At 47.7% G+C, this 24317-nt stretch overlaps 1 protein-coding gene across 5 annotated transcripts in view; it reads right to left on the minus strand.

Annotated features, from left to right (window-relative positions):
- Stab2 (stabilin 2) overlaps positions 1-24317 on the minus strand; it is a 182370-nt gene that overhangs the window by 83411 nt on the left and 74642 nt on the right. For 4 of the 5 annotated variants that reach the window (XM_087555923.1, XM_087555924.1, XM_087555922.1 and 1 more), the window contains exons 20-27: positions 22605-22688; positions 21745-21831; positions 19874-19985; positions 16319-16499; positions 13164-13260; positions 9862-10020; positions 2814-2909; positions 1630-1725 (exon numbers count right to left, since the gene is read on the minus strand). In XM_087555923.1, coding sequence (XP_087412049.1) covers positions 1630-1725; positions 2814-2909; positions 9862-10020; positions 13164-13260; positions 16319-16499; positions 19874-19985; positions 21745-21831; positions 22605-22688 — 912 coding nt within the window. 5 annotated transcript variants of the gene reach the window in all.

Below are 24317 nucleotides of genomic sequence, written 5' to 3' on the forward strand. Positions count from 1 at the left end.
AGGCTGGCGTCTGGTGAACTTGCTTGGACTTGCACTGTGGCTTTGCCAGGGCCTACAGAAGGAGACTACAGTGACAGGCAGAGGTCTCGAACTTCAGTTTGTTTCCAGGGAAGGATAAGAACGTGGCAGGGGACTGGACCTGCCAGAGGTGAGTCCCAGCTCCAGGGCTGGGGGCACCTTCTTGGTTTAACACCGTGAATGAAAGCCAATGAGAAACAAAGGGTGGGACCTCCTCGAACACAGCAGGGAGACTCACAGCCAGCAGGGAAAAGCCTGGAGTGGCTTTTGGTTATAGGCTGCCAGTCCTAGGGGATTTCTAGAATGAAGGTGTCATAGGAGAAAAGGAACGAGAACCCTACCATATGAGAAAAACATTGTCAGAGTTAGGTCTCAAGCCCAGACAAACTGCTAACTGCTGTGCCCGTTAACATATCAAAGCTGACCCTGGCCAGCCAGCTTCTCCCAGAGTCCTTCCATCTCTACCAGGTACAGGGTTCTCCCAGCTGGCATAACCTGCCCCCTGACCTGAACTGTCCAGCCTAGGAACTGGGCTGCCCTTCCCGCAGTTGCTCCTCCCTGTATAACACAGCCATTTTTGGCTAAGCTGGTCATTTTGGCCCTTTTACTTCTTGCCTGGTCTCTTAGCCCAGACTATCGCTTTTGGGTCACGGTTCATCTCTCTTCTTGCTCTCCCTCCCTTTCTCCTCTCACATGGACAGTCCTGCTCAGTTCGGCTGTGTTCCCTCTAGACTCCACCAGATATCTCTGCCTCGGGCTATATTTAACCTTTTATCTACAATAAACCTTTTCCTCCTCCATACCTAGGAGCGGTTATGTCCACCTGTCTATTTATTTATTTCATCTGGTGCCAAACCCCAGGATTTTGATAAGTGACATAGGGATGAGGGATGAGTGTCACCCTTGAGATTAGAGTCCAGTGCTGGAGGAGAGTGAGGTAGGGGAGTGGTGTCAGTTGGGTGTGACGTATACTGCATGAATAAAATACTCTCTACTGGGGGTTAAGTGTTGGGCTAGGCGCATGATCAGATACCAACATCTCAAGCAAGTAAGTGTGCTCAGCCTCTGTTTACTGACCCATGGAATGGGTATCATAATAGCATTAATCCCAGATAAATCTTGTGAGGTTTAAATGAGATATTGCTGTATAAAGGACCTGGAAAGACACCGAAGTCATTTGTGTGTGTACACAGAAGTCATTTGTGTACACACACGCACACGACCTCATTCAGGATGGGCAAACCCAGGGTGTTCTGGGTACCCATGGAAGGCATGGGACAGACCCAATGGGGCACTAAGTCAGCTATCCCATGTAGCCCAGCAGAGGGAGGGAGCTCACTTGGGAAGTTTGAGACAGATTGGCAAGCATAAGTTGTCAGGACTACTCCATGCAGAATGTGCCAGATAAAAGCTGCTGTAGCCTGTGAAAATGAGGGACTCACCAAGCATGAGGTATCTATAAAAAAAAAAAAGCCGTCTTCATATAAAAATCTCTTAGACAAGAGGTCTGCAGATGAGCACGTCTAAGGTTATCTTAGCTGAGACGGCCATTTTCCTGCCGTGTGTTCTCTGTGACTTTGTTTGCACTTGGGGTTCTCACCAGGGACCTACCATGAGCACATTGCCGTAGCACAGGACACCATTTCCTTCATAGCCCTCTCGGCAAACACAGCTCCAAACACCAGAGGAAGTGGACTGACAGGTGGCCTGAGAAAACCAAGACGGAGAGACGGCTTGCTTTCCTGTCTAAGATGTAGACCCGGCTCGCCAGTATCTGCGAGATGGTCGGCTCTAAGATAAGAACTTGGGGTTCAGACCCTGGAATTGTGTGGTAGAGCTCTTGCCTAGTTGCACTTGGCCCTGGGGTCCAATCTCTGATTTTACAGGAACGACTACAACAGAGTCCTCCACACGTTCAGGGGTAAAAGATGGTGGCAACAATCCTGACAGGCCAGCGTTACAGCAGGATGCTCGTGCCTGCTGCTTTTATTCGCAACAAATCCTTCTTTTCATCCCTGCCAGATTTAGCAAATGAAAAAAAATCCCAAGAGAGTTAAATTTGATTTCCAGGCAGATGATGAATGTATAAACTCGTCTTGTGCAATATTTTGGGCACACTGAACCCTTGCCCAAAACTTACTCTGTGGATCTTAGATTCAAATTCAACTGCTGCCTCGCATCTTTTCTTCTAAGCTTTGAAACAGGGTGGAGATTGCAATAGATGCTTGAATTCTGTGTAGGGAAGCTCTTCAGAGGTGAGAGAATCGATAGAGCAAGATAGAGCTGCTAGGGTTCGGATATGAATTACCTCCCCTCCAAAGAACACTGTGTTAGTAGCTTGTTCCCTAATGCAATATATATATTATATATATATATATATATATATATATAAAATTGGGGGAGGGGTGACCAAATCATGAAACTTTGATTTTATCAACATGACTCCACTGATGGGTTCAAAACTTAGTGATGCTACTGGGAGGGGCTCAAAACTTGTAGAGGTTGGGCCTAGTTGGAAGAAGTGGGTCACTGGGCACATGCCTACACAGTCGCGTTCCTGTCCGTCATGAGTCAGACACTTGATCACTCCATGTTCCTCACCACAATGCTCTACCTCCCCACACACAGCCCAGAGGCCATGCAGCCCTGGAAACCAGGAGTCTAACACACCCTCTTCCTCAAGGTGTTTTGCTCAGGTATTTTATGATCACAGCAAGAAGAAAGCACACAATTTTTGTTCCTTCTCAAAAATGTTCCGTGTGTCTAATATCGAAGCGTAACATCAGGTAACTCACCAGGGGGTGACATTTCTCTGTTTGTTCCAAGCATGATATGATGGGTTCACAGTCAATCCCGTTTCCTCGAAATCCTTTCTTGCACTCACATTCATTCTGCAATTCCAAGAACACAGGCGGGATTATCGAAGCAAGTGCTCTCAAGCCTTGCCCCGCATTACACTGAAAAGCAGACCATGAGAACCGCTGCCATTCAACCGACCTGAAGAACAGAGGCTCCAGATTCCAGACTGTCAGTCACTGTGCGTAGTCAACCGTACTTGAGTACCACGACATTCACATTATGCTGCCCAGTCATAGCCTTTTTTAAACTTTCTGTTAAAATTCTGGACCTCACAAAGGCCTCTAGGGAGAGCTTAGACTTCATGGCCATCACAATGGAAGAGCGGAGCCCCCATATGCAGAGGGAAAAGCTAAGCAAGTCATGGCTTATTCACGTGGCGGAGAGCCATGGACAAGGCTGTTGCTAGCTTGACGACACTGCCTAATTCAGATAATGCCTTCCCATTGAGCAGATGGACTCTGAGCATCACATCCGCATAGACAACCCACTGCATACGGCTCAACTGCTGATGGAGCTAGTAAGTGCCTCTTGTTTGAGGGCTTAGACCCCTACTCCAGTGGCAGGGTGCAGGATGTATTTCAGCCCGTATTTGCCCTATGGGCAGAATATATACTTTCAAATATAAATATATACTCTGCGGTCCAGTTGTACGCAGCTAATCAATAGAGTATGATGATGGCAATGTCGTGATAATGGGAAGGTTTTCATGCCAGTGGCAGGCATTGAACCAGTGAAACTGTAGTAGATTACTCCAGGGCCCAGGACACCAACAATCTACTCATGGAAAAGGCCGGAAGGGGGAAATACATCAGCTTAGAAGTAACTTCCTATTTTATCTCCCAACTTTTTTCTGTGAAAATGTAATATTTTGACACTTTAATGATGTAACAGAATTTCTTCAGGTGAGTTAAACCAGACAGATGCTCTGGGAATTATCATGGAGTCGGCAATGAGTCTGGAGAACGGCAGAAGTCCATTAGAAGGTAAACGGGAAGGGTCCGATGGTGCGGCTGGGGGAGGGGCTTTGTGGAGCTGCTGGATTGGGAGGTGCTTATGGGAATGGACTGCTGTGGACTGTTACTGTTCAGAGGGGGAGGGGTGGGCTTGGGATATTCTTCTAAGAACACTCTTAAGAGGTGGGACACTGTGGGCCTTGAGAGAGAGGACAAGAGAGCCGGGGGGGGGGGGGGGGAGGCATTTAAACTGAATGGAAAATGTCAGGAGAGATGAACAGAGTGGAGGAAGGATGTCTGGAGTAGAGTTGCTCAGGATGGATTTTGAAAGTGTATGTACACCTCAGTCAGGGTTGGTAGAACACCATTCAGTGGTGGGAAGCAGCCAATGGGGCTTGCATTGTGTGGAGTTTATCCTTGACAGTCTCACCTGCTGTGCAAGTTTTACAGGGCAAATGTATGTGTGTTATACAATATTTTATAACAGCACGAAACCCAAGCACACCCTATGCATGGGGAAACCCAAGCTCATCAGCTACTGGGACAGCCCCTCTATGTCCCCAACCCTAACACCTTATATATTTGATCTAAACTGGCTTGTCTTTTTAAAGCAATATTCACAGATATTAAAGTTAGTATCCACTTGGTGTGTCTAATAATTCTTCAAACCAACTGCAGCCGGGTGAAGGCAATCTTAGGTGGGGGGGTCACTTGATTTCTTGAGGATGTTATAGAGACTATCCCTTCCATCATTCCTCTCAGGACATTTAACCTTTGTTTGTAGGAGAGGACGTACACACTGAGCATACTGCAGTGTGCTCTCCAGCCCCAAATTCGTGTTGAAATCCTACAGTAGCCCAGAACATGACCTTATTTATAAATAGGGTGCTTCCTATGCAGTTTCTTAAGATGAGGTCATATTTAAGTAGAGTGGACCCAGGATCCAATGGACCAGCATCCGCATGAAAACAGGAGATGTATGCACAAGGAGAATGCTGTGCCAATGTGAAGTTGGAGGTTAGTTAATGAGACTCAACCCAAGATGGTCAGCAGGGCATCCAAGGCTATGGGAGGAGCAAGGGACAGGTTCTCCTCTCTCTCTCCCCCTCCCCCTTTCCTCTCCCTCCTCTCCCCCTGCTCTTCTCTCCCTCCCTTCTCCCCCTCCCTCTTCCCCTCTCCCCTCCCCCTTCCCCTTTTCCTCCCCCTCTCCTTTATCCCCTCCCCTTCCCTTCTCCCCCTCCCCCTTCTCCTCTCCCCTCCCCCTCTCCCCCGTTCTTCCCCTCTCCTTTATCCCCTCCCCTTCCCTTCTCCCCTCCCTCTTCCCCTCTCCCCTCCCCCTTCCCCTTTTCCTCTCCCTCTCCCCCTTCTCCTCTCCCCTCCCCTTCTCCCCCTTTCTTCCCCTCTCCTTTATCCCCTCCCCTTCCCTTCTCCCCTCCCTCTATCCCTTCTCCCCTCTCCCTCCCCTCCCCCTCTCCCCTCCCCCTTCCCCTCTCAAGTGCACTTCATTTGGCTTTGGAGATACCACTATTCCATCTTCTGCTTTGTGTAACAATTCATGATTATTTCCTTCAGCCCAGGTTCCCAGTATAGAGCCTCAGGTCGGGTTTGTCCTTGCTTGTGCACACCCTGGCCACAGAGCCTGAATTCTGCAGTTATGAGCATAGCCCGATGGGAATGAGGGGGGCAGTGAAAGTGTTCGGTCTGAGCCAACAAGGGAAGAGGGATCTGGGTTTTGGTGGGCATGATCACAAGATGTAGTCTATTATGCCTAAAGGGGAGCAGAGGTAAGGGAGGCTTCAGTGCTGGAGGGTATCCTTAACTCAGGAGACTGCACAGAACTCGGGGCTGGACAGACATCCTTCATGTGGCCTTCTGAGCCCTGTATCACATTACACCTACCTCAGTAGTCGCACACAGTCTTTGTACTTGTGTGAGCCCCAACTTTATCTCAGCAGCCACACACAGTCTTTATGGTTGTGTGAGCCCCGACTTTACCTCAGCAACCACACACAGACTTTATGGTTGTGTGAGCCCCAACTTTACCTCAGCAGCCACACACAGTCTTTATGGTTGTGTGAGCCCCAACTTTACCTTTTCATGTAGACCTTTGTGTTTCCTTTTTCATTTTCTTAAAAAATTTGGTAAAGCAGACCTGACAAAACTCACCATTGTAACCATTTTTAGGAGACAGTTCTGGGGCATTAAGCATATTCGCACTGCTGTCCAACCATCACTGATGTGATCCCAGAACCTTCCTCATCCCCACAAACTGAAAGCTCCTGCTCATGAGTAACTCCATCCTCCACTACCATCTGTCTTCATGAATTTGACTCCCGAGAGACTTCATTTAAGGGACTGGAGAGGTGGCTCAGCAGCTGAGGACCAGGGCTCAACTCCCAGCACCCACATGGCAGCTCACACCCATCTGTAACTCCAGTTTCAGGGCTTCTGACACCCTCACACAGACACACATGCAGGCCAAACACCAAAGAACATAAAATAAAAATTATATATATATACATATATATATACATATATATATATATATATATATATATAAAGAGATTTCATATAAGGGGAATCTCTGGTGAGTCTTCAAGTTCAACTAGGCTATAGCATGTGTCAGATTCCTTTCGAAGGCTGACTGAGACTTCATTACATGTTGTGTCCGCTTTTGATGAGTGTGAATAGTGTTCTTAGTATTATGGCTGCACAAATGTGCCTTAGAGTCCTTACTTTTAATTCTTGTGGGCAGTTCAGTCACTGGAGAGCCGCTACTTACTTTTCCAGGACCCTGCCGTTTTTCCTTCTCCAGGAATGCACAGGTAAAGGGATTTTCTATTAAAACCGACAGACTCCCCAGCAATCCAAATATATCCTCACACTTTCCCCACCCCTGGTTGTCACTGCCTAAGCAGCACTCATGGTGGTCCAAGGTGGTCTGAATGAGAACGGTCCCACAGGCTCATGTATCTGAATGTTCGTTTCTTAGTTGCTGAAACTGTTTGGGGATGGATTAGGAGGCGTGGCCTCAGTGGAGGAGGTGTGGCTTTGTTGGAGGAGGCGTGTCACTGGGGTGGGCATTGGGGTTTCGAGAGCCCACACCGGACCAAGTCTGTCTGTCTGTCTGTCTGTCTGTCTGTCTGTCTGTCTGTCTGCCTGCCTGCCTGCCTGCCTGCCTGCCTGCCTGCCTGCCTGCCTGCCTGCCTGCCTGCCTGTCTCTATGCTTCCAAACTGCAGATAAAATATACACTCTGAGCTACTGTTTCAGCACCACACCTGGCCTATTGCTGCGTTCTCTACCATGTTGGCCACAGGCTAAACCTCTGAAACCATAAGCAATCCCCCCCCCCCCCCCCCCCGTTAAATGCTTTCTTTTTTAAGTTGCCTTAGTTACGGTGTCTCCTCACAGCAACAGAAAAGTAACCAAGGGCTGGAGAGATGGCTCAGTGTTCAAGAGCACCGACTGCCCTTCCAGAGGTCCTGAGTTCAATTACCAGCAACCACATGGTGGCTCACAACCATCTGTAATGGGATCTGATGCCCCCTTCTGGTGTGTCTGAGGACAGCGACAGTGTACTTCTATATGATAAATAAATAAATCTTTAAAAAAAAGTAACCAAGACATGACCTAAGTTACTCAGCACAGTGAATGAAGCCTTAGCACTATATGAATAGATGTTGAACTGGAGGGACCTGGAACATCACCTGGCCTGGTACTTCAAAATTTAATTTCCCAAGAGGGAAGTGGGCCGGGCGGTATCCTGTGTGTTCTTGCCATCCTCTCCTTACACCCTTTCTCCTGGTCACCTTCATTACCTTTTAGCCACCTGAGGGGAGTCTCACTAGGAAGACTTCCAAGAAGATCCCTTTGTTTGGTAGTCACGAGCTCCTATGGAGTCCCAATGCTCTAAGCATTAGCCTCCCCTTTACTGCCCTGTGAGTGTTAGCCCTGAATTGCTTTCACAGGAGAGATACTCAGTTCCTGGAGCTGGGAAGAGGGAGGAGAAGGAATAGCACCAGAGGCTCCTAAAGATATCTTTCTCTACGTACTTCCTGGCACATCGCCTGGGGCAGACCTTCATCTGCTGGGTGAATTCCTTCCTAGAGTGAAGGAGGGCATGGTCTGCCTCTAGGTCTCACCAAGCACCGTGACTCAAGCACTGTGCTGCCCCAGCTCCTGACACACACAAGGAAATGTGTCCTGTAAGGCAGGAGGCTGTGGTGGAAGGCCTGAAGCCACCACAGAAAACAAGGTTGAGCCTTACACTGTGCCCAGCCTCATGGGGAACATGCATGTCTCAACCAAATGATCGGAAGGTTTGATAAAGTCCTGCTTCAGAACACAAGTGTGAGAAACTGTATGTCATTCAAAAGGGGTGTGGGAGAGGGAAGATCCTGGTCCTTACCTTCTAGTCTTGTGCTCCCCTGACTTGATGGAGCAAGCCTATACTGTTTGGGGGAAGAGGAGGCACATGAAAGATGGGAGTGGGGACCATCATTTCCATGGCCACAATCTTTTTTTTTTTGGTTCTTTTTTTCGGAGCTGGGGACCGAACCCAGGGCCTTGCGCTTCCTAGGTAAGCGCTCAACCACTGAGCTAAATCCCCAGCCCCCCATGGCCACAATCTTAATGTAGTCTGTTTATCTCTTCTTCTGTGACTCACTAATTCCCAGGCAGTAGCCTCTGCTTCTTTTCATGAAATGAAGCTGTTAGCATTCTGTCTAAGCTCCACCCCACAGTTACCTGGCAACAGTCAGTAGGCCTGACACTATAAAAGGGGCTGCTTGTCCCCTCTTCTCTCTTGTTCTCTCTTGTTCCTCTCTTGTTCTTGCCTTCCTGCCCCAACTCTCTCCCCATTCCTTCCCCGCTCCTTTCCACATACTATGGCTGGTCTCTCTCCTCCTCCTCCTCCTCCTCCTCCTCCTTCTCCTTCTCCACCTCCTCCTTCTCCACCTCCTCCTTCTCCACCTCCTCCTCCTCCTCCTCCTCCTCCTCCTCCTTCTCCACCTCCTCCTTCTCCTCCTCCTCCTTCTCCTCCTCCTCCTTCTCCTCCTCCTCCTTCTCCTCTTCCTCCTCCTCTTCCTCCTCCTCCTCCTCCTCTTCCTCTTCCTCCTCCTCTTCCTCCTCCTCCTCTTCCTCCTCCTCCTCTTCTTCCTCCTCCTCCTCTTCCTCCTCCTCTTCTTCCTCCTTCTCCTCTTCCTCTTCCTCCTTCTCCTCTTCCTCCTCTTCCTCCTCTTCTTCCTCTTCCTCTTCCTCCTCCTCTTCCTCTTCCTCCTCCTCTTCCTCTTCCTCTTCCTCCTCCTTCTCTTCCTCTTCCTCTTCCTCCTCCTCCTCCTCCTCCTTCTTCTTCTTCTTCTTCTTCTTCTTCTTCTCTCTCTCTCTCTCTCTCTCTCTCTCTCTCTCTCTCTCCCCTTCTCCCCCTTTCTCTACTACCCCCTTAACTTCCCTGCCCATGCTTTGAATAAACTCTATTCTATACTATGCCATCATGTGGCTGGTCCCTCAGGGAGAAAGGATACCTCAACATGGAGCCCACTGAGGCACCCCCTTCCCCCATACCTCACCACACTTCCACAGAACATACCCCCCTCTCTTTATCTTTTTATAAACACATCAGAAGCCACTTAAAATTAGGCAACAATCTATAGAATGTTGTAGATACATGTGTGTGATCCAAGGGGCAGGTGGTGACCGAGGCATCTGTGAATTCTGACTGTGTGTCATAGTGAGATTGATCGGTTTTCTGTGCCACAGAAGAAACCACTAACCTGTCGCTAACGTCTCCGGTATCACAGGTCCTCTTCTGTAAGTATCGTATCTGTAAGGTACTGTAACCACAGTGCCTCTTCTGTGGTACCACGGTGACACTGCTGTCTCAGACTCATTATGATAATCAACCCATTCTTCCTACCACAACTGAGGGCCAAGCCACAGTAACTTCAAACCAAAGCACTTCTGTGGTTGTGATAAAAAACAGTCCCAGTAGGAATCCTGCTTCCTCTTTTCTTTCTTCCCCAAGTTACCCACCTGCCCAGGGCCTACATATAAGCAGGTGGCATTGTCGTGGCAGCCACCAGAGCTAGGCAGCAGGCAGTTGTTGATCCCCACACAGTCTCTTCCGTTCCCTGTCCAGCCCTGCTGGCACACACAGCTGTATGTCTCGGTGCTGGTTTGGATGCATTCTGCCTGCAGGAGGGAGAGCAAAAGTAAGGCCTCTGAAACCACAGGCCAGTGGCATGCCAAAGGCAGAAAGGATCTGGAAGAATATTCTAGAAACATAGCTGCATAGAGTTCGATGGAAATGAGAAACGGTTATTCATGTGAGCATAATAAAGCAACTGGGTGATCTGGACAAGATTGCTTGGAACTGGTCAGCTAAGGGCTATACCCATCAACACACTCTGTTACTGATTCAGCCAGAGACTGTTTTTATTGACTTACAGAAGTAAAGGGTCTCCAGGAACAGTGGTTCTCAACTTTCCTAATGCCGTGACCCTTTACTACAGCTCCTCATGTTGTGCTGATTTCCCCAGCCATTAAATTATTATTTCTTTGCTACTTTATAACTGTAATTTTGCTAGTTGTGAATCGTAATGTAAATATCTGATATGCAGGATATCTGATATCATTTGACCCCCAAAAGGGGTTGTGACCCACAGGTTGAGAACCCCTGCTCTGGAAGCAAACACTATGATTATCTTTATTTTATAGAAGGGGGAAAGAGGTGTCCCCAAGATCACACAGCTACAGAGAGAAGCATGAATCTGGGGCACCATGATGTTGGGGCCCAAGCTTCTCTAAGCTATACTATGACTCTCGATCCAGGGGAAGTCATGGTTAATATTGTCAACTTGATAGCATTCGGATTCACATAGGAAACAAACCTCTGGGCACGTCTGCTAGGGAGTTTCTGGGTTAGGTTAACTGAGATAAGAAGACCCACCTTAAATGCATTCAAGTCCTAGACAGAATAAACAGGAGAATGTTCTGAGTGCCAAGATACCACACTCTCTGCTTTATAACCGTAGATGCAGTATGGCCAGCTCCCTGGTATTTTTGGTGCCCTGACTCACCCAAGAGTATACTCTTGAATCAAGAGCTAAAACAAGCACCTTCTTCCCGAATTGCTTTTGTTAAATATTTTGTTACAGTAGCAAGAAAAGTAGCAATATACATGGAGACCACAGGAGGCCGAAGGACTCCAGGAAAGGAAGAGAGGTCCCGAGGCTGTTGAGGTCATGGGGCTCAGTCACTGGGAGATCTGGTAGGCAGGACCTTCTGAAGTTGTGTCTCAATTTCATCCCCAGGCCCAGGAGGGTTGCTGAAAGGGGTTAGGCCTGAGAGAAAGGATATAATTTGCTTCAAACCACTCTGGTTGTGTATACCTGGGGACTGCTAGAGAAGCAAGGAGACGAACTGTTCAGCTGTGGCTAGATAGAAGTGTTAAGGCCAGACAGTGGTAGCAATGTTTGAAAGACACTAGGTGGACGTGGCTGTGGTAACAGAAGCAAAATGTAGGCAAGTTCCTTAATTCTCCAGAGTCTGTCCTTAGTAAGAAGAGGACGCTAACCATAGCTCCCTCACTGGGTTAGGGCAATAAGAAATGAGATCAGTGAACTAGACTATGGGGGGAGGGCGGCAATGGGGGGAGGGTTGGGAGGGGAACACCCATAAGGAAGGGGAGGGGGGGAGGGGGATGTTTGTCCGGAAACCGGGAAAGGGAATAACACTTGAAATGTATATAAGAAATACTCAAGTTAATAAAAAAAAAAAAAGAAAAAAGAAATGAGATCAGATACACTTGAGTCCTTGTTAGCTATGAAGTATGAAGCAAAGATTGTTATTCTCAACACTTCACCTTCCCAGAGCCCCCAAAAGATCAGGATTTGGGGAGTGTCACAGAGAACACCCACAGAAGAATGCTCTTTAAACTCAAAGTTTGGAAAAGACAAATGCCACCTGTTGTTTCTTATACTTGGATCTGAGGTTATAATTGTGTGTGTGGGGTGTGTGTGTGTGTGTGTGTGTGTGTGTGTGTGTGTGTGTGTGGTGTATGTGTGTCTGTGTGGGGTGTGTGTGCATGTGTGTCTGTGTGTGGGGTGTATGGGGTGTGTGATGTGTGTGTGTATGTGGGATGTGTGTGTGGTGTGTGTGTGTATGTGGGGGGAGTGTGTGGTGTGTGTGTGTGGGGTTTATGGGGTGTGTGTGTATGTGTGTGTTGTATGTTGTGTGTGTGTGTCTGTGTCTATGTGTGTGTGTCTGTGTGTGGTGTGTGTGGGGTGTGTGTCTGTGTGTCTGTGTGTAGGTTGTGTGTGTGTGTGTGTGTGCACATGTGTGCACGTCTTGGTCATGAAGCTAGGAGAGGGATCATGATAGTAGAAAGGGGGACACCCTCTTTTTGAGTTTTATTAGTTGTACAAACTAATGGGTTTCATCATGACATTTCACATACATGTATAATACATGTTGATCACATACATGTATAATACACATCCGTCTTCGGTGCTTTCCTATCATAGGCTGCTCCACCCACCCCCCTCCTCCTTCCTCTGCCTCCAGGACTGCCTCGTACATTGTTTCTATTGTGGAAAGAGTGGAGGGAAGAGACCACTGGACTATCTGACAGGAAGGCAGAAGGGGGCTAATAGAAGGGAGGAGGAGGACCAAGGTAGGAGGGCAAGGGAATGGGAGGGGCCTGGAGAAGAAGAAAGACAAGACAGTGTACATGAAAAGGCCCTAAAAACCCATTCCTTTACATGCTATTTCAAAAACTCTGAAAAGGCCCTAAAAACCCATTCCTTTACATGCTATTTCAAAAACTCTGATATATATATAAAAAAAGTCTGACATTTCGAATGTGCTTTGTGAGTATGAATCAGGCACTGCTTCTCAGGATTTCTTTTAAAAGTGTCAGGTCACAGGGTGAGCCTCCAAATGGCAGTGCTAATGGCTGTGTAAGGTGGTGGCTCTGGTCCCACCGGGTCTGGGTTTGCCAGGAAACAGAAGCCTGAAGCATTTCTCAGAAGCCCTTCAAGGCTGGCTGAATGTCGCTGACTTCGACTGTCAGCACCTCCTCTGTCTGAGCGAGCACCCCTGCCGAGCTGCCTCCCCGTCATACACCCACATAAAACACATAAAACACAAGCTCGCAGCTGTCATTGTCTTCCGTTGCACTTGGAGGCAGCCTGGCAGGTTATCCGTGTGGAAGGTTATTTTTCCCCTTAATGAACTGCTTTTATCTCTGCAGAGGCACAGTAACTCCTGCTGTGCCTACCTACAAAAGGTAAAGGAAATGAAACGGGGCACGTGGCTGTGAGAAACACACTCACGTTAGGACTACAGCCTCCTCTGGAAGTCAGTCCCAGGCAAGGGTCCTTCTTAGAACACAGAACTCCATCTCCTTCATAGCCCTCATTGCAGACACAGCTGTGGAAGAGAATGCACAAAATCAGCCCAAGGTACCCAACGCTGGTCACGCTGCGTAGAGCCCCCTAGGGAGGAGCCAGAAAGGCCTGGGCCGGATTAGCTTTGTGCAGGACGCCTGGGTGCAAACATGGGTGGATGACTTTGGGTGCCAGCTGTCAAGGCTGGTTGGGGATTCAAGCCCCACCTTAGCCATCGTGTGGCCCGCCTTTGTCTCTTCGAGGCGGGGACACCGTCTTCTCACTTGGAAAATGGGTCTGACGGTTGTGGGAAGTTTATTGGAATTCACTGGCACCATCGGGTACAGTGGTGGCTTAGTGGACCAGAACCTGACTGTTTACAACCTTCTGCTCCAGACTAGTTTGAGACAAAAACTGTGGGCACAGGTCTGAAAATACCTAAACATACTGATCAGGTGAGAGCTCTCTCCCTTTCTCTGGTCCTTCATATACCACCCCCACTACACACACACACACACACACACACACACACACACACACACATACACACACAGACACACACACACAGATACACACATACAACACACACACGCAGACACACAGATACACACACACACGCAGACACACACACAGACACACAGATACACACACGCGCGCAGACACACAGACACACAGACACACACACACAGGCACACACATACACATATATATATACACACAGGCACACACGCACTTACTCATGCACGCACATGCGTGCGTGCACATCATAACACCTTTTCTATTTAATGGGAGCCATTTGCTCCTTTACTGTTCACTTGCTCACTGGTTGGATCCATATCTACTGAGTATCCTCCAATGGAGGCTGAGGATGCCGCATGGCTTCCATCAAACCTCCATGCACTCCTGAACCTTCAGCAACGAATGCTTAAGAAAGCTATCGACAATTGTCTGGCATCCAGACAGAAAGAGAGCTTGATTTCTTCCCACACAGGCTTCTGAGCTGCCTGCGGTCATGCAGACCATGCAGACAGCCCACTGTGGGCGATGCAAGAGGCTCCGAGGGTTATTTTACTCAGATGATTTGTAGCATATACAAATGGATAAGATCTCCAGTTTCTATCGTGTAACCACGGGAAAGACATCAAGTTTCTGCTCTCCCCAGGGTGACAGCCCCCACCCCACTCCCCAAAACAAGCCGGTGACTAAGCAAAGGTAAAATAAGAACTGGGCTGGGATTCCAGATACCCAATGTTTCCTCCAAGGTGTTTGAGGTGGTCACTGACTTCGAGCTGGAGGAGCGCAAGCTTCCTAGGACATTTGCTACTCCCCAAAGCTACTGTAGCTGCTACAGGGTTAAAGGAATGAGCAGAAGTCTTTCCACCATTCAACCTTTTACGGGGGAGAGCTGCTACTGACAGTGTTTGTAAGTAAAGACGTCTTCAGAGCATGGGAGTTTCTTGGCTTTCCTTCTGTGATGGTAAACATTGATTGGCAGATTGAGCAGACATAGAAGCAATCACGAGACAAGCCTCTGGGCACATCTGTGATGGGTCACCTAAGTTAGGCTAGCCTCTGTCACACCTGTGAGGGATTATCTAGATTATCTTAGTCTCTGGGCACACCCATTGGGGATTACCTAGGTTAGGTTAGTCTCTGGGCACAGCCATGAGAGATCATGTGGATTCGGCTGTCTGAGGTCCTGAGACCTACTCTGATATGGACAGTACCACTTCACAGCCTCGGGTCCAGGACTGAATACAGAGGAAACAAACTGAGCACACACATCATCTATCTCTGTTGTCCCACTGAGGAGCTCACCTGACCAGCTGCCTCAAGCTCCTGTCATCATGGTGTCCCTGCCACGATGGTCTGTCCCTTGAAACTATGTGAGTCAAAACAAACTCTTCTGTCTTTAAACTGACTTTCTCTGGGTATTTCGTCACAGTAGCCAGACAGATCAGTCTTCTTCCCACTCTCTCTCTCCCTCCCTCCCTCCTCCCTTCTTTCCTTCCTTGATTCCATTTTGATTTTTGTTAAAGGCAGAGGTCCAGAGAGCTGAAATAAACCACCCAATTTGCCTCTGAGTTCCCATGCAGGGACTTGACCCTGTGCTGTCCAAGTTCATGATTGCAATGACTGGATGCATAGTGGGACACACACACACACACACGCACACACACACAGAGACACACTCACATATACACAGACACACACAGACACAGAGACATACAGAAGTGCACTCACGTACACACAGAAACACAGACACACACAGACAAACATACACACAAACACACAAAGAAACACATAGAGACACAGAAACACACCGACACACAGGCACAGACAGATACACAGATACACACAGATGCAGACACACATAGAGAGACACAGAGACACACATAATATATATATATATATATATATATATACACATAGACAAAGAATACATGCAGACACCTGTATACATACATACATAAGCACTCACACACACATACACACACACACACAGACCACACACACACACACACACACACACACACACACACACATGCACACACACACCCATAGAGGCCAAAAGACCGTTGGATCCCCTGGAGCTGTGGTTGCAGGCATGGGTGATAGTAACGTGACTCAGATCCTCTGGAGGAGCAGCAAGTGCTCTTCCTGGCACTTTGGATGGCACTTCCGCATTTTGGATCTTTTTGAGACAAGGTCTTGTTACAGTCCAGGCTGTGTCTACAGCAGTTCTCTTGCTTTAGCATCTCGGAGTGTTAGAATTGACTCTGCACTCTCCAGCCTTCACTGTCTTCCTAAGTGGCTTGTCATAGTGAGAGATCCAGCCTGGGACACCATGCTCTTGCACTCTGTTCTTTCACTCTTTTCTACTGTTCCGTTAGGTAGGGGACATCACTACTAAGGAGGAAAGTGAAGCTCAGAGAGGTAAGCCAACCTGCCCAAGGTCACACAGCTGCTGCCTTTCAAAGCAAGCAGAGCTGAGATTTAGATTCAGCTCATAACTTCCACAAGATCCACACTGTCATAAAGCATTCGATATGGGCTGGCTCCACCCACAGGCGACAGAGTAGCCTTGGGCTGTGACCTACCTGGCTGTCTTATTGCTGTATTCACAGGAGGCATGAATGTGACAAAATTGCACATAGGGCCCACAGGCTGATGTCTGCTTGTCACAGAACCGCCCAGCTGTGCCTTCTCGGCATGTCCCTGACAGGCAGGCTCCATCGCTGTCCAGTCTGTTGTCACATGTCCCATGAACACACAGGCAGGCTGGAAGAGAAGGGGAGAGGGTGTTCTGGACTTGGAGCACAGTACTGTGGAAGACAGAGGCCATCTCCCCGCCCCCCCAGCCCACTGCTGTCAATCAGAGCTGGGTTGAAGTCAGGGCCACCAGAGTTTCTCAGTATGCCTTAGAGAGCTGACTGTCCCCCTGCCCCCACCCTCTGGAGGAGGATATATTTATCCCCAGTGTGCTTTCATTGTATCTGTGTGGGGGTGGAGGCAGGGGAGGAGATGAGTTTTCGTGATATGACAAAAGAAGCCAAGGAGCCCAATTTTCAACTACTTCATGGTTGATGATGCTAGCCGAGAAGTTTCTCACTTTCTGAAAACATTCTAGAATACATAGGTAAGTTTTCTTCTGTTTGGAGAACTCCAGATAGGCTCATGTGTTAACTCTCCACTTTCATTCACAGCAAACTAGTGATAATTAGTGGTCAGGTTTGGATCCTGTCTTCATTCAAAGCCCTGGGCTGACTTTTCCTCACCTCATCAACCATCCTCAGTCCTAGGAGGTCGGTACATTCGACTTTCCAGATGAGCAGGCAGAGGCCCAGAGAGCTGAAGCAAACCACCCACTTTGCCTGAGTTCCCATGCAGGGACTTGACCCTGTGCTGTCCAAGACTGCATTTACAGTGACTGCATGCAGGGTGGGCCTTGGTGTTAACGAGCTCTTCTACAGTTCCTGTCATTTTAAACCTTAGCCACTTTACCTTGCTTCTGAATATTAGTATTTGAAAATTTCAAAGTGGGGGGCTTAGTTCAATCAGAAAAATGCTTGCTGCACAAGCATGAGGAACCCATTAAAACAACAACAACAACAACAACAACAACAACAACAACAACAACAACAGCACCCCAAAACCACCCACACACAATAGGAAGGCAGGAGCTGGTAGGTCCTTGGAATCACTGGCTGATGAGAGACCTTATCTCAGAAAACAAGATGATTGATCCATGAGGAAAGACACCCAGGGTGACCTTTGGCTTCCACATGTGTTTGTACGTACAGTGTGCATGTACATCCCCATGCACATGTAGCCATATGAATTTGTACACACACACACACACACACACACACACACACACACCCCTCAGGCATCTGTGCATGGGGGTGGGAGTAAGAAGGAGGGAGGGGCAGGGAGCTTCTCAAAGGAAGGCTGCAAGGATTAGGGTTTGAATAAAGCCCTAACTGAAAGGCTCTGAGCCTTGCCCCAGCCAGGACTAAGGAGACTGGAACAAGCACCCAGCAAAGAGCAAACAAACTCAAAGGAAAGAGTCTGGGAAGTCATATCTGGATTTAGAACAAAAATGAACGGTTATAGCATGCTGAGTAAGCCAGCGTTTCATTTGTGAAGACTAGGTCCCCAGTGGCCACAGACCTAAGATGGAGGGCAAAGCTGGCAGCCCCCTCCTGACCTGAGCCTCCACATCCTGCCAAGGTTGTTGGGCTTTGTAATAAATTCCTATTCCTGTCTCAAAAATCTTACTTGGCAGGGAGAACAAGCAGACTGAACAGCACTGATTCCTGCTGTGTTACTGGGTTCCCAGGCAAATACATCATGAGGGGGAGGGAGGCATGTTCTTAACAAATGTGAGGGGCTGGTGGGGACAGCATTTATGTGACTTTGTTTATCCATTACTTAACAGATGTAATCTCTATGCTAAAGTCTCCCAATTATGGTCTGCTTGGTATCATAAACAAACTGTGACATATTCTTAGGTTTTGTGCCTGTGATTCGCCCACCTTGGATCAAAAATATTTTAAAAAAATCTGTGTCTGTTCTAAGTATAGACATACCTTTTCCTTGCCATTATTGCCAAAAAATAAATAAATAAAATAGAGCATGGGAATTATTTGTGTGGCATTTATATAGCATTTGTTATGAGAAGGGACCCAGAGGGGATTCATATGTGAGGATGTGCACAGGATCCAGGCAAACACTATGCCTTTTTATGTAAAGAACTGAGCAGCTACAGAATTCAGACCCAGCGGAACTAATCCCCCTGGGATGCTGAGGACAACTGTGCAACACTGTCTTCATTTTCTAGATGGAGACACTGTAACACCTTCCTCAGACCACAGAGACACTAACTGTAGAAATGAGATTTTAACTTTCTGTCTAACTCCCCTGGAAACTCTTACCTATTCATTTCATGTTGGAAAGTTCCAATTTTAGCTTAGAAACAGACATCTAAAAATGTAGATGGTTAAATATACACATGTGATGGTTTGTATAAGCTTGGGTCAGGGCATGGGCTTTAAAACCCTTAGCCTAGGTGCCTGGAAGCCAGTTTTCCACTAGAAGCTTTCAGATGAAGATGTAGAACTCTTAGCTCCTCCTGCATCATGCCTGCCTAGATGCTGCCATGCTCCTGCCTTGATGATAATGGACCGAACCTCTGAACTTGTAAGCCTCCCTCAGTTAAATGTTGTTCTTATAAGAGTTGCCTTGGTCATGGTGTCTGTTCACCGCAGTAAAACCCTAACTAAGGCAACCCTAACTAACCCTAACTATGATGTCATTTTAAAGAATAATTCACTTCCTGAGAGTATAGGGCTGCATTAGTATATGCTTATCGCAGACCTTTCCTCTATTCTTTGAGGCTTTTTGATAATATGCCACTGAGGTATGTTTACTGCTCCTAGAATAACAACAAAAACAGTAAGAGGTCACAGTAGTAGCTAGCATATTTTCAGCATGTGCTAGGTGTGTCCTAGGAAAAGCTTTCCACACATAAGTTGGAATGAATTTACAAAATGCTTACTAGTACTTTCACCCTTATCTTGCAATTTGAGGGTGCCCTTGTCCAAGAATCTTAATTTTTGGGGGGTTGGGGAGAGTGGTGAGACAGAATTTCTCTTTGTAGCCCTGGCTGTCCTGGAACTGACTCTGTAGACAAGGCTGGCCTCCAACTCAGAGATCCCCTGCCTCTGTCACCCCTGGGACTCAGGTGTGCACCACCACCTGGCTGAGGTCATAATTCTTAAATGGAAGAATTGACGGGTAAAGATCATTTGAAAGGGAGCAGATCTAATTCTTGAGATGGGACTATCTGTGTCTTCATGGACATAGAACGGATTTCTAAAGTGTGTACCCTGGATGGGCACAGCCAGCACACCCCAGGGACCTGTTAAGAATGCAATTTCTCAGACTCATCCCGGAGAGTCAGAAACTCAGCAGCTTGTGCCCAGCTGTCTGCACCTGCTATCGTTTGAGAAGCAGAACTTAAAACCACTCCATCGTCATGCTGTGATGACGACACACCACACAAGCAAAATCCATAAGACTCTAGACCACACCATTAGCATACTCGGTGTGAGAGGGAGCCCGTGGAAGGGAGCCCCAGAAGCCCCACTTACTTCTGTTACACCGGGGTCCGTATCTGTTGGGGTCGGAGCAGAACTGACACATGGAACCTTGGAAGCCATCCTGGCAAATGCAAGTCCCGTTGCCAGCAAGTCCGTCCATGCACTGCGAGCAAAGGCAACCCCGTGGGCTGTTAGGACGCACGAGGCAGTGGAGTTCTTGCTTTTGATTCATGGCTTCAATGTGAACTCCATTGGAAGTGACTTTGGACTCCTTGTGGGAGGCGGAGTCATTTTGGTATCAGGAAAACTAGTACCGGGCTTGGGGATCCTGATCTAGGATTTAGAACCTTAAAGGACAGGGTGCACGCCGTATTGTTGTAGCTATTTCCTCTGAGCTGAAACACTGTGCGGTGGAGTGAGGTTCAGCGCTCGGAAGGTTAATTTTAGAGGCTCAGGAAACTCATACAACGTAAGACTCAAGAAGCCTGAACCGCATGACCTACAGGGAGCCTCAGAGTTTATATAAGCAGGGAATGCTCGCTGGGGCAGCAGACTCTTCAGCGGGTCTGTGTGATAGTAGGGCAGGTAGCCGCTTTTTTGAGTCATGTGCTGGGATGAACCTTTTCAGTGATGTGGTCGCTCAGAGTCACTCTGGCTTCCAGAGGTAAACCTAAGACTGGAGGTGAACTCACTGGTTCACCAAGACAGACTGGAGGATTTTTTTTGCCAGTACTCTATCTGGGGTAGATATATCTGTTCATATCTCCTCAGAATAGGAGGGTTACAAATGTGAACCGAGACCCTTGGCACAACGTTTAGAGCATAGCAGCAGGCAGACGGGGGCCTTCAGCTGAGGCCTGGCCCTGGTCTCTCTACATTCTTGCTTGCCCAGCTGTGGTCTGCACTGCAGTGTTTTTCTCCATTGTAAACTTGCTTGCTCTCCGATCTGTATAGCCCTGGCAAGACCAGGCTGGTACTGACTGCTACACGTCAGAGCTGGGTGTGGGCTACCTTCTCCATTAACGACCAGGTCTCAGGGTCTACTGGTCTCCTTTTACTTTTTACTTTCTGTGTAACACCTCCCCAAATCCCCCTCCCCCAGGGTTTTTTTTCCCTTTGCAAGAGCCGTACTTTAGATGTGGGTCTATTAAAGTCTCAAATCTATAGTTTTCCTACATAAGCACAGCTACGTTTACCTTCCTTTGCTTGGTCTTGGCCTCCAAGCAGATGAGTTAAGCTTTGGCTTTTACATGTCACTAGGTTCTGAGGTTGGGTTTAAACAAACAAAACAACCATTGGCCAATGCTGTTATTATTACTATTATTATTATTATTGTTATCGTTATTATTTTAAAGAATTATTTATTGTATATTGTATATGTATTGTATATTGTATATATATAAAACCAGTATATATATATATATATATATATATATATATATATATATACATATATATATATACTGTAGCTGTCCTCAGACACGCCAGAAGGGGGCATCAGATCCCATTACAGATGGTTGTGAGCCACCATGTGGTTGCTGGGATTTGAACTCAGGACCTCTGGAAGAGCAGTTAGTGCTCCTAACCACTGAGCCATCCCTCCAGCCCTGTTATTCTTATTTTTAAGAACCATCAAATCCTTCGACCTTAGGGTCTTATCCACAGGTTTGGTGAGTGAGGTGCAGAGAGTTTTGAGTTGCCTGGGATCTCACGGTGAACCACAGGGGAGACAAGATTCCCCTCCCCCGGCCCAGACTCCTCCGCTGCAGACACTTCCTGTGTCGGTAACGGATCCAGTGATTTGAATTTCAGGGAGCGCTGGCCAGCCTTGTGCCACTTTTCAGGATTTTTCAGCATTACTGTGTGACTTAAGAAAGGTCAGCACACACGAAACCGTGTGAACCAGGCTGGACTGGACTCACCTGCCCATTTCCGGAACATGGAGTCAAGAAGCCTCCTGGACATGGGGTGCAGTCGGGCCCAAAGAAACCTTTGCAGCATCTGGGTATCTGTAAATAACACACATGCTGCCCTGGGGACCCCAAGGAGGGCACTGATTTCTCCAGGGGGGTGGTTCTGATGCTCGCTAGTGGGATAGGATGCCAATCAACCCCTCTAATGAACCCGCTAGTGCGTTAGCACCAATCTACCAGACGTCTCTTATGTGAACAGGAGAAGGAGGCTTTTGCTTATGGAGGATATAAGAGCATGGGGAAGAGTCAGTGTAGAAAATAGAGAGCTAATGGGGCCAGAGAATCACTCGGTGGCAGAGGTCTGGCTTAGAGTTTGCAAGGCCCTGAGGTTGATTCCAAAAGCAAACAAAGAAACGGGGATTAAAAGAACATTTCAGAACACTCCTGGGACTGGTAAGTGCTAGGAAGATGGCCATTTGAACGGAGTGGTGGTGTGCAGGGACAGTTTGAGGGCCTGCTGGGTAGTGACACAAGTGTGAGATAGAGGGAGACCGGAAAGATGAGTCAGCCCCTGCGCATCTGGAGGAGCGTGCTGAGGAAATTATCCAGTGAGCAGGTGATGAGGCCAGAGTGTGGGTTAGAGCCACTTGGGTGGAGGGTGGCTCGCATGATGTCATAGATTCTGTGAAAAGGCAGGGGGACTCAGGGAGGTGTGATTTGGGTAGGTGGGACCTGAGCACACTACCCAGCCCACCTTTTGATTTCCACTTAGGAAAACAGTCTAAATTCCTTCAGGACACTTGTGACCAAAGCTCAGAGCTTTGAGAGTCTTGGTGACCTGGATGGGACCCTGACTGGACCCTCCTCACCTCCACAGTCACATTACAATATCGGGCACAGCCACTTTTCAGGTTCCGTACTCTGCTGCTGTAGAAACAGGACGAGAAGATTGTCTGGAAGAAAGCCGGTGGGTAAAAGCATTGTTGTGTGCACCCAAGCATCCTCTGTGCCTTACAAGCCTCTCCCTGCGCCAGCTACTCTACCCCATGACACCAGAGCAAGAGCCACACCAGCACACCCAAGTCCAAATCAGACAGCCATCTTCCTGAGACCCCCTCCTTTGTTAGTAGAGTAGAAGCCAAGCTTTGAACAGCCTGTGGCACAAGGATCTCAGCACCTTCTCTCCTTATGGCAGACATTTTAATCGATCAGGGAACATTCGGATTCCTCCTCCCTGTAGTCTGGCTTCTTCTGTTCTACAGTCGTCCTTAAGGTATGCGGACATTTTGGAGCCAGTAAATATCTATCTCTTCTATGTGGGGAAAAAAAATCCACCAACTAAAATAAATATCAACAGCATAGGGCTTTAGTCTTGGATCCAGGAACTGATTAAGTGCATCCTTCTCTTCTTTAGTCTGGTGCTCATATAGTGCCCATGTATTGAGGACTTGCAACAGTCTAGGCACACTGCTTATGGTTGGTCACTTTGCCAACTCATGCAAATGTTTTTTACTTGTTTCCTTTTTGGTATATGAGGATATTGGGGATCAGATAGGCTAAGCCACTGTTCCTACCCAGCTCTGCTAATATCTGGTCCAGAAACTCTCGTGCAATGGAGCAAGAACACTGAAATCAAGTTTCATCCCAAGAATTTAGCTCCTGGTTCAGATCTTGTATCAGACACATCCTTCTGTTGACCCTTTGTTTTAGGCTCTGTGTAGGGAGAGACTGATGAGACCATAGCAGGCCACAGGATCCTAAAATCTTATCTATAGAACGGCATTCTGGGGTCACAAAGGAGGGAACGTTTTAGGTAATTAACCAGTTATGAATCCAGGGGTCTCAGGAGCTTTTGTGGTTTGTCCCCATTTCCCTTTCTTCCCCTCATTCTTCCCTTTAGCTTGAGGTTCACTAAATGGTGTCAGACTCACAGACACAAATCCTGATTCTATTACATGTCAGCTATGTGTGCTTGTCTTGATGCCGACAACGACATTTATCCTTCCAAGGTTTGATGGTCAATATTGATTGTTAACTCTATAGGCGCTAGAACCGCCTAGGTGACAAGACTATGGACACGCCTGTGAGGGATGATATAGACTAATCTAGATTAATCTAGTCATTTAGGGAAGGCATCTTTCTGAATGGGGCAGCACCAGTCTATGAGGGAGGTCCTAGACTACAAAAAGGAGAAAGCTAGCTAGCTTCATTTTTTTCTCTGCTTCATAACTGCAGATACAATGTGAGATGAAGCCTTATGCTATGCTTTCTGCGGTGAACTGTATCCCCTCGAACCGTGAGCTCAAACGAACACTTTCTGTCCTAGGGTGCTTGTTGTCAGGGAGTTTTATCACAGCAACCAGAGAAGTAACTAATATCCCACGGTTGCTGCCCAGAGTGGCTGGAAGAGTGTCTGCCATCCAGCTGGCAATGCAGTACCAACTCATTCTTGTCTTTCTCTTGTTTCCTGGTTCCTGGTTTCCCAAGGTACTCATGGGAAATTGCTTCATTAAACACAACAAACACTTGGACACCCACACCCACTTAAGTTTAATGTTCTGCTTCATGAAGTATTCCCTATT

This window comes from Rattus norvegicus, chromosome 7, assembly GCF_021556685.1.
Source record: "Rattus norvegicus strain SHRSP/BbbUtx chromosome 7, alternate assembly SHRSP_T2T, whole genome shotgun sequence".
Classification (NCBI taxonomy): domain Eukaryota; kingdom Metazoa; phylum Chordata; class Mammalia; order Rodentia; family Muridae; genus Rattus; species Rattus norvegicus.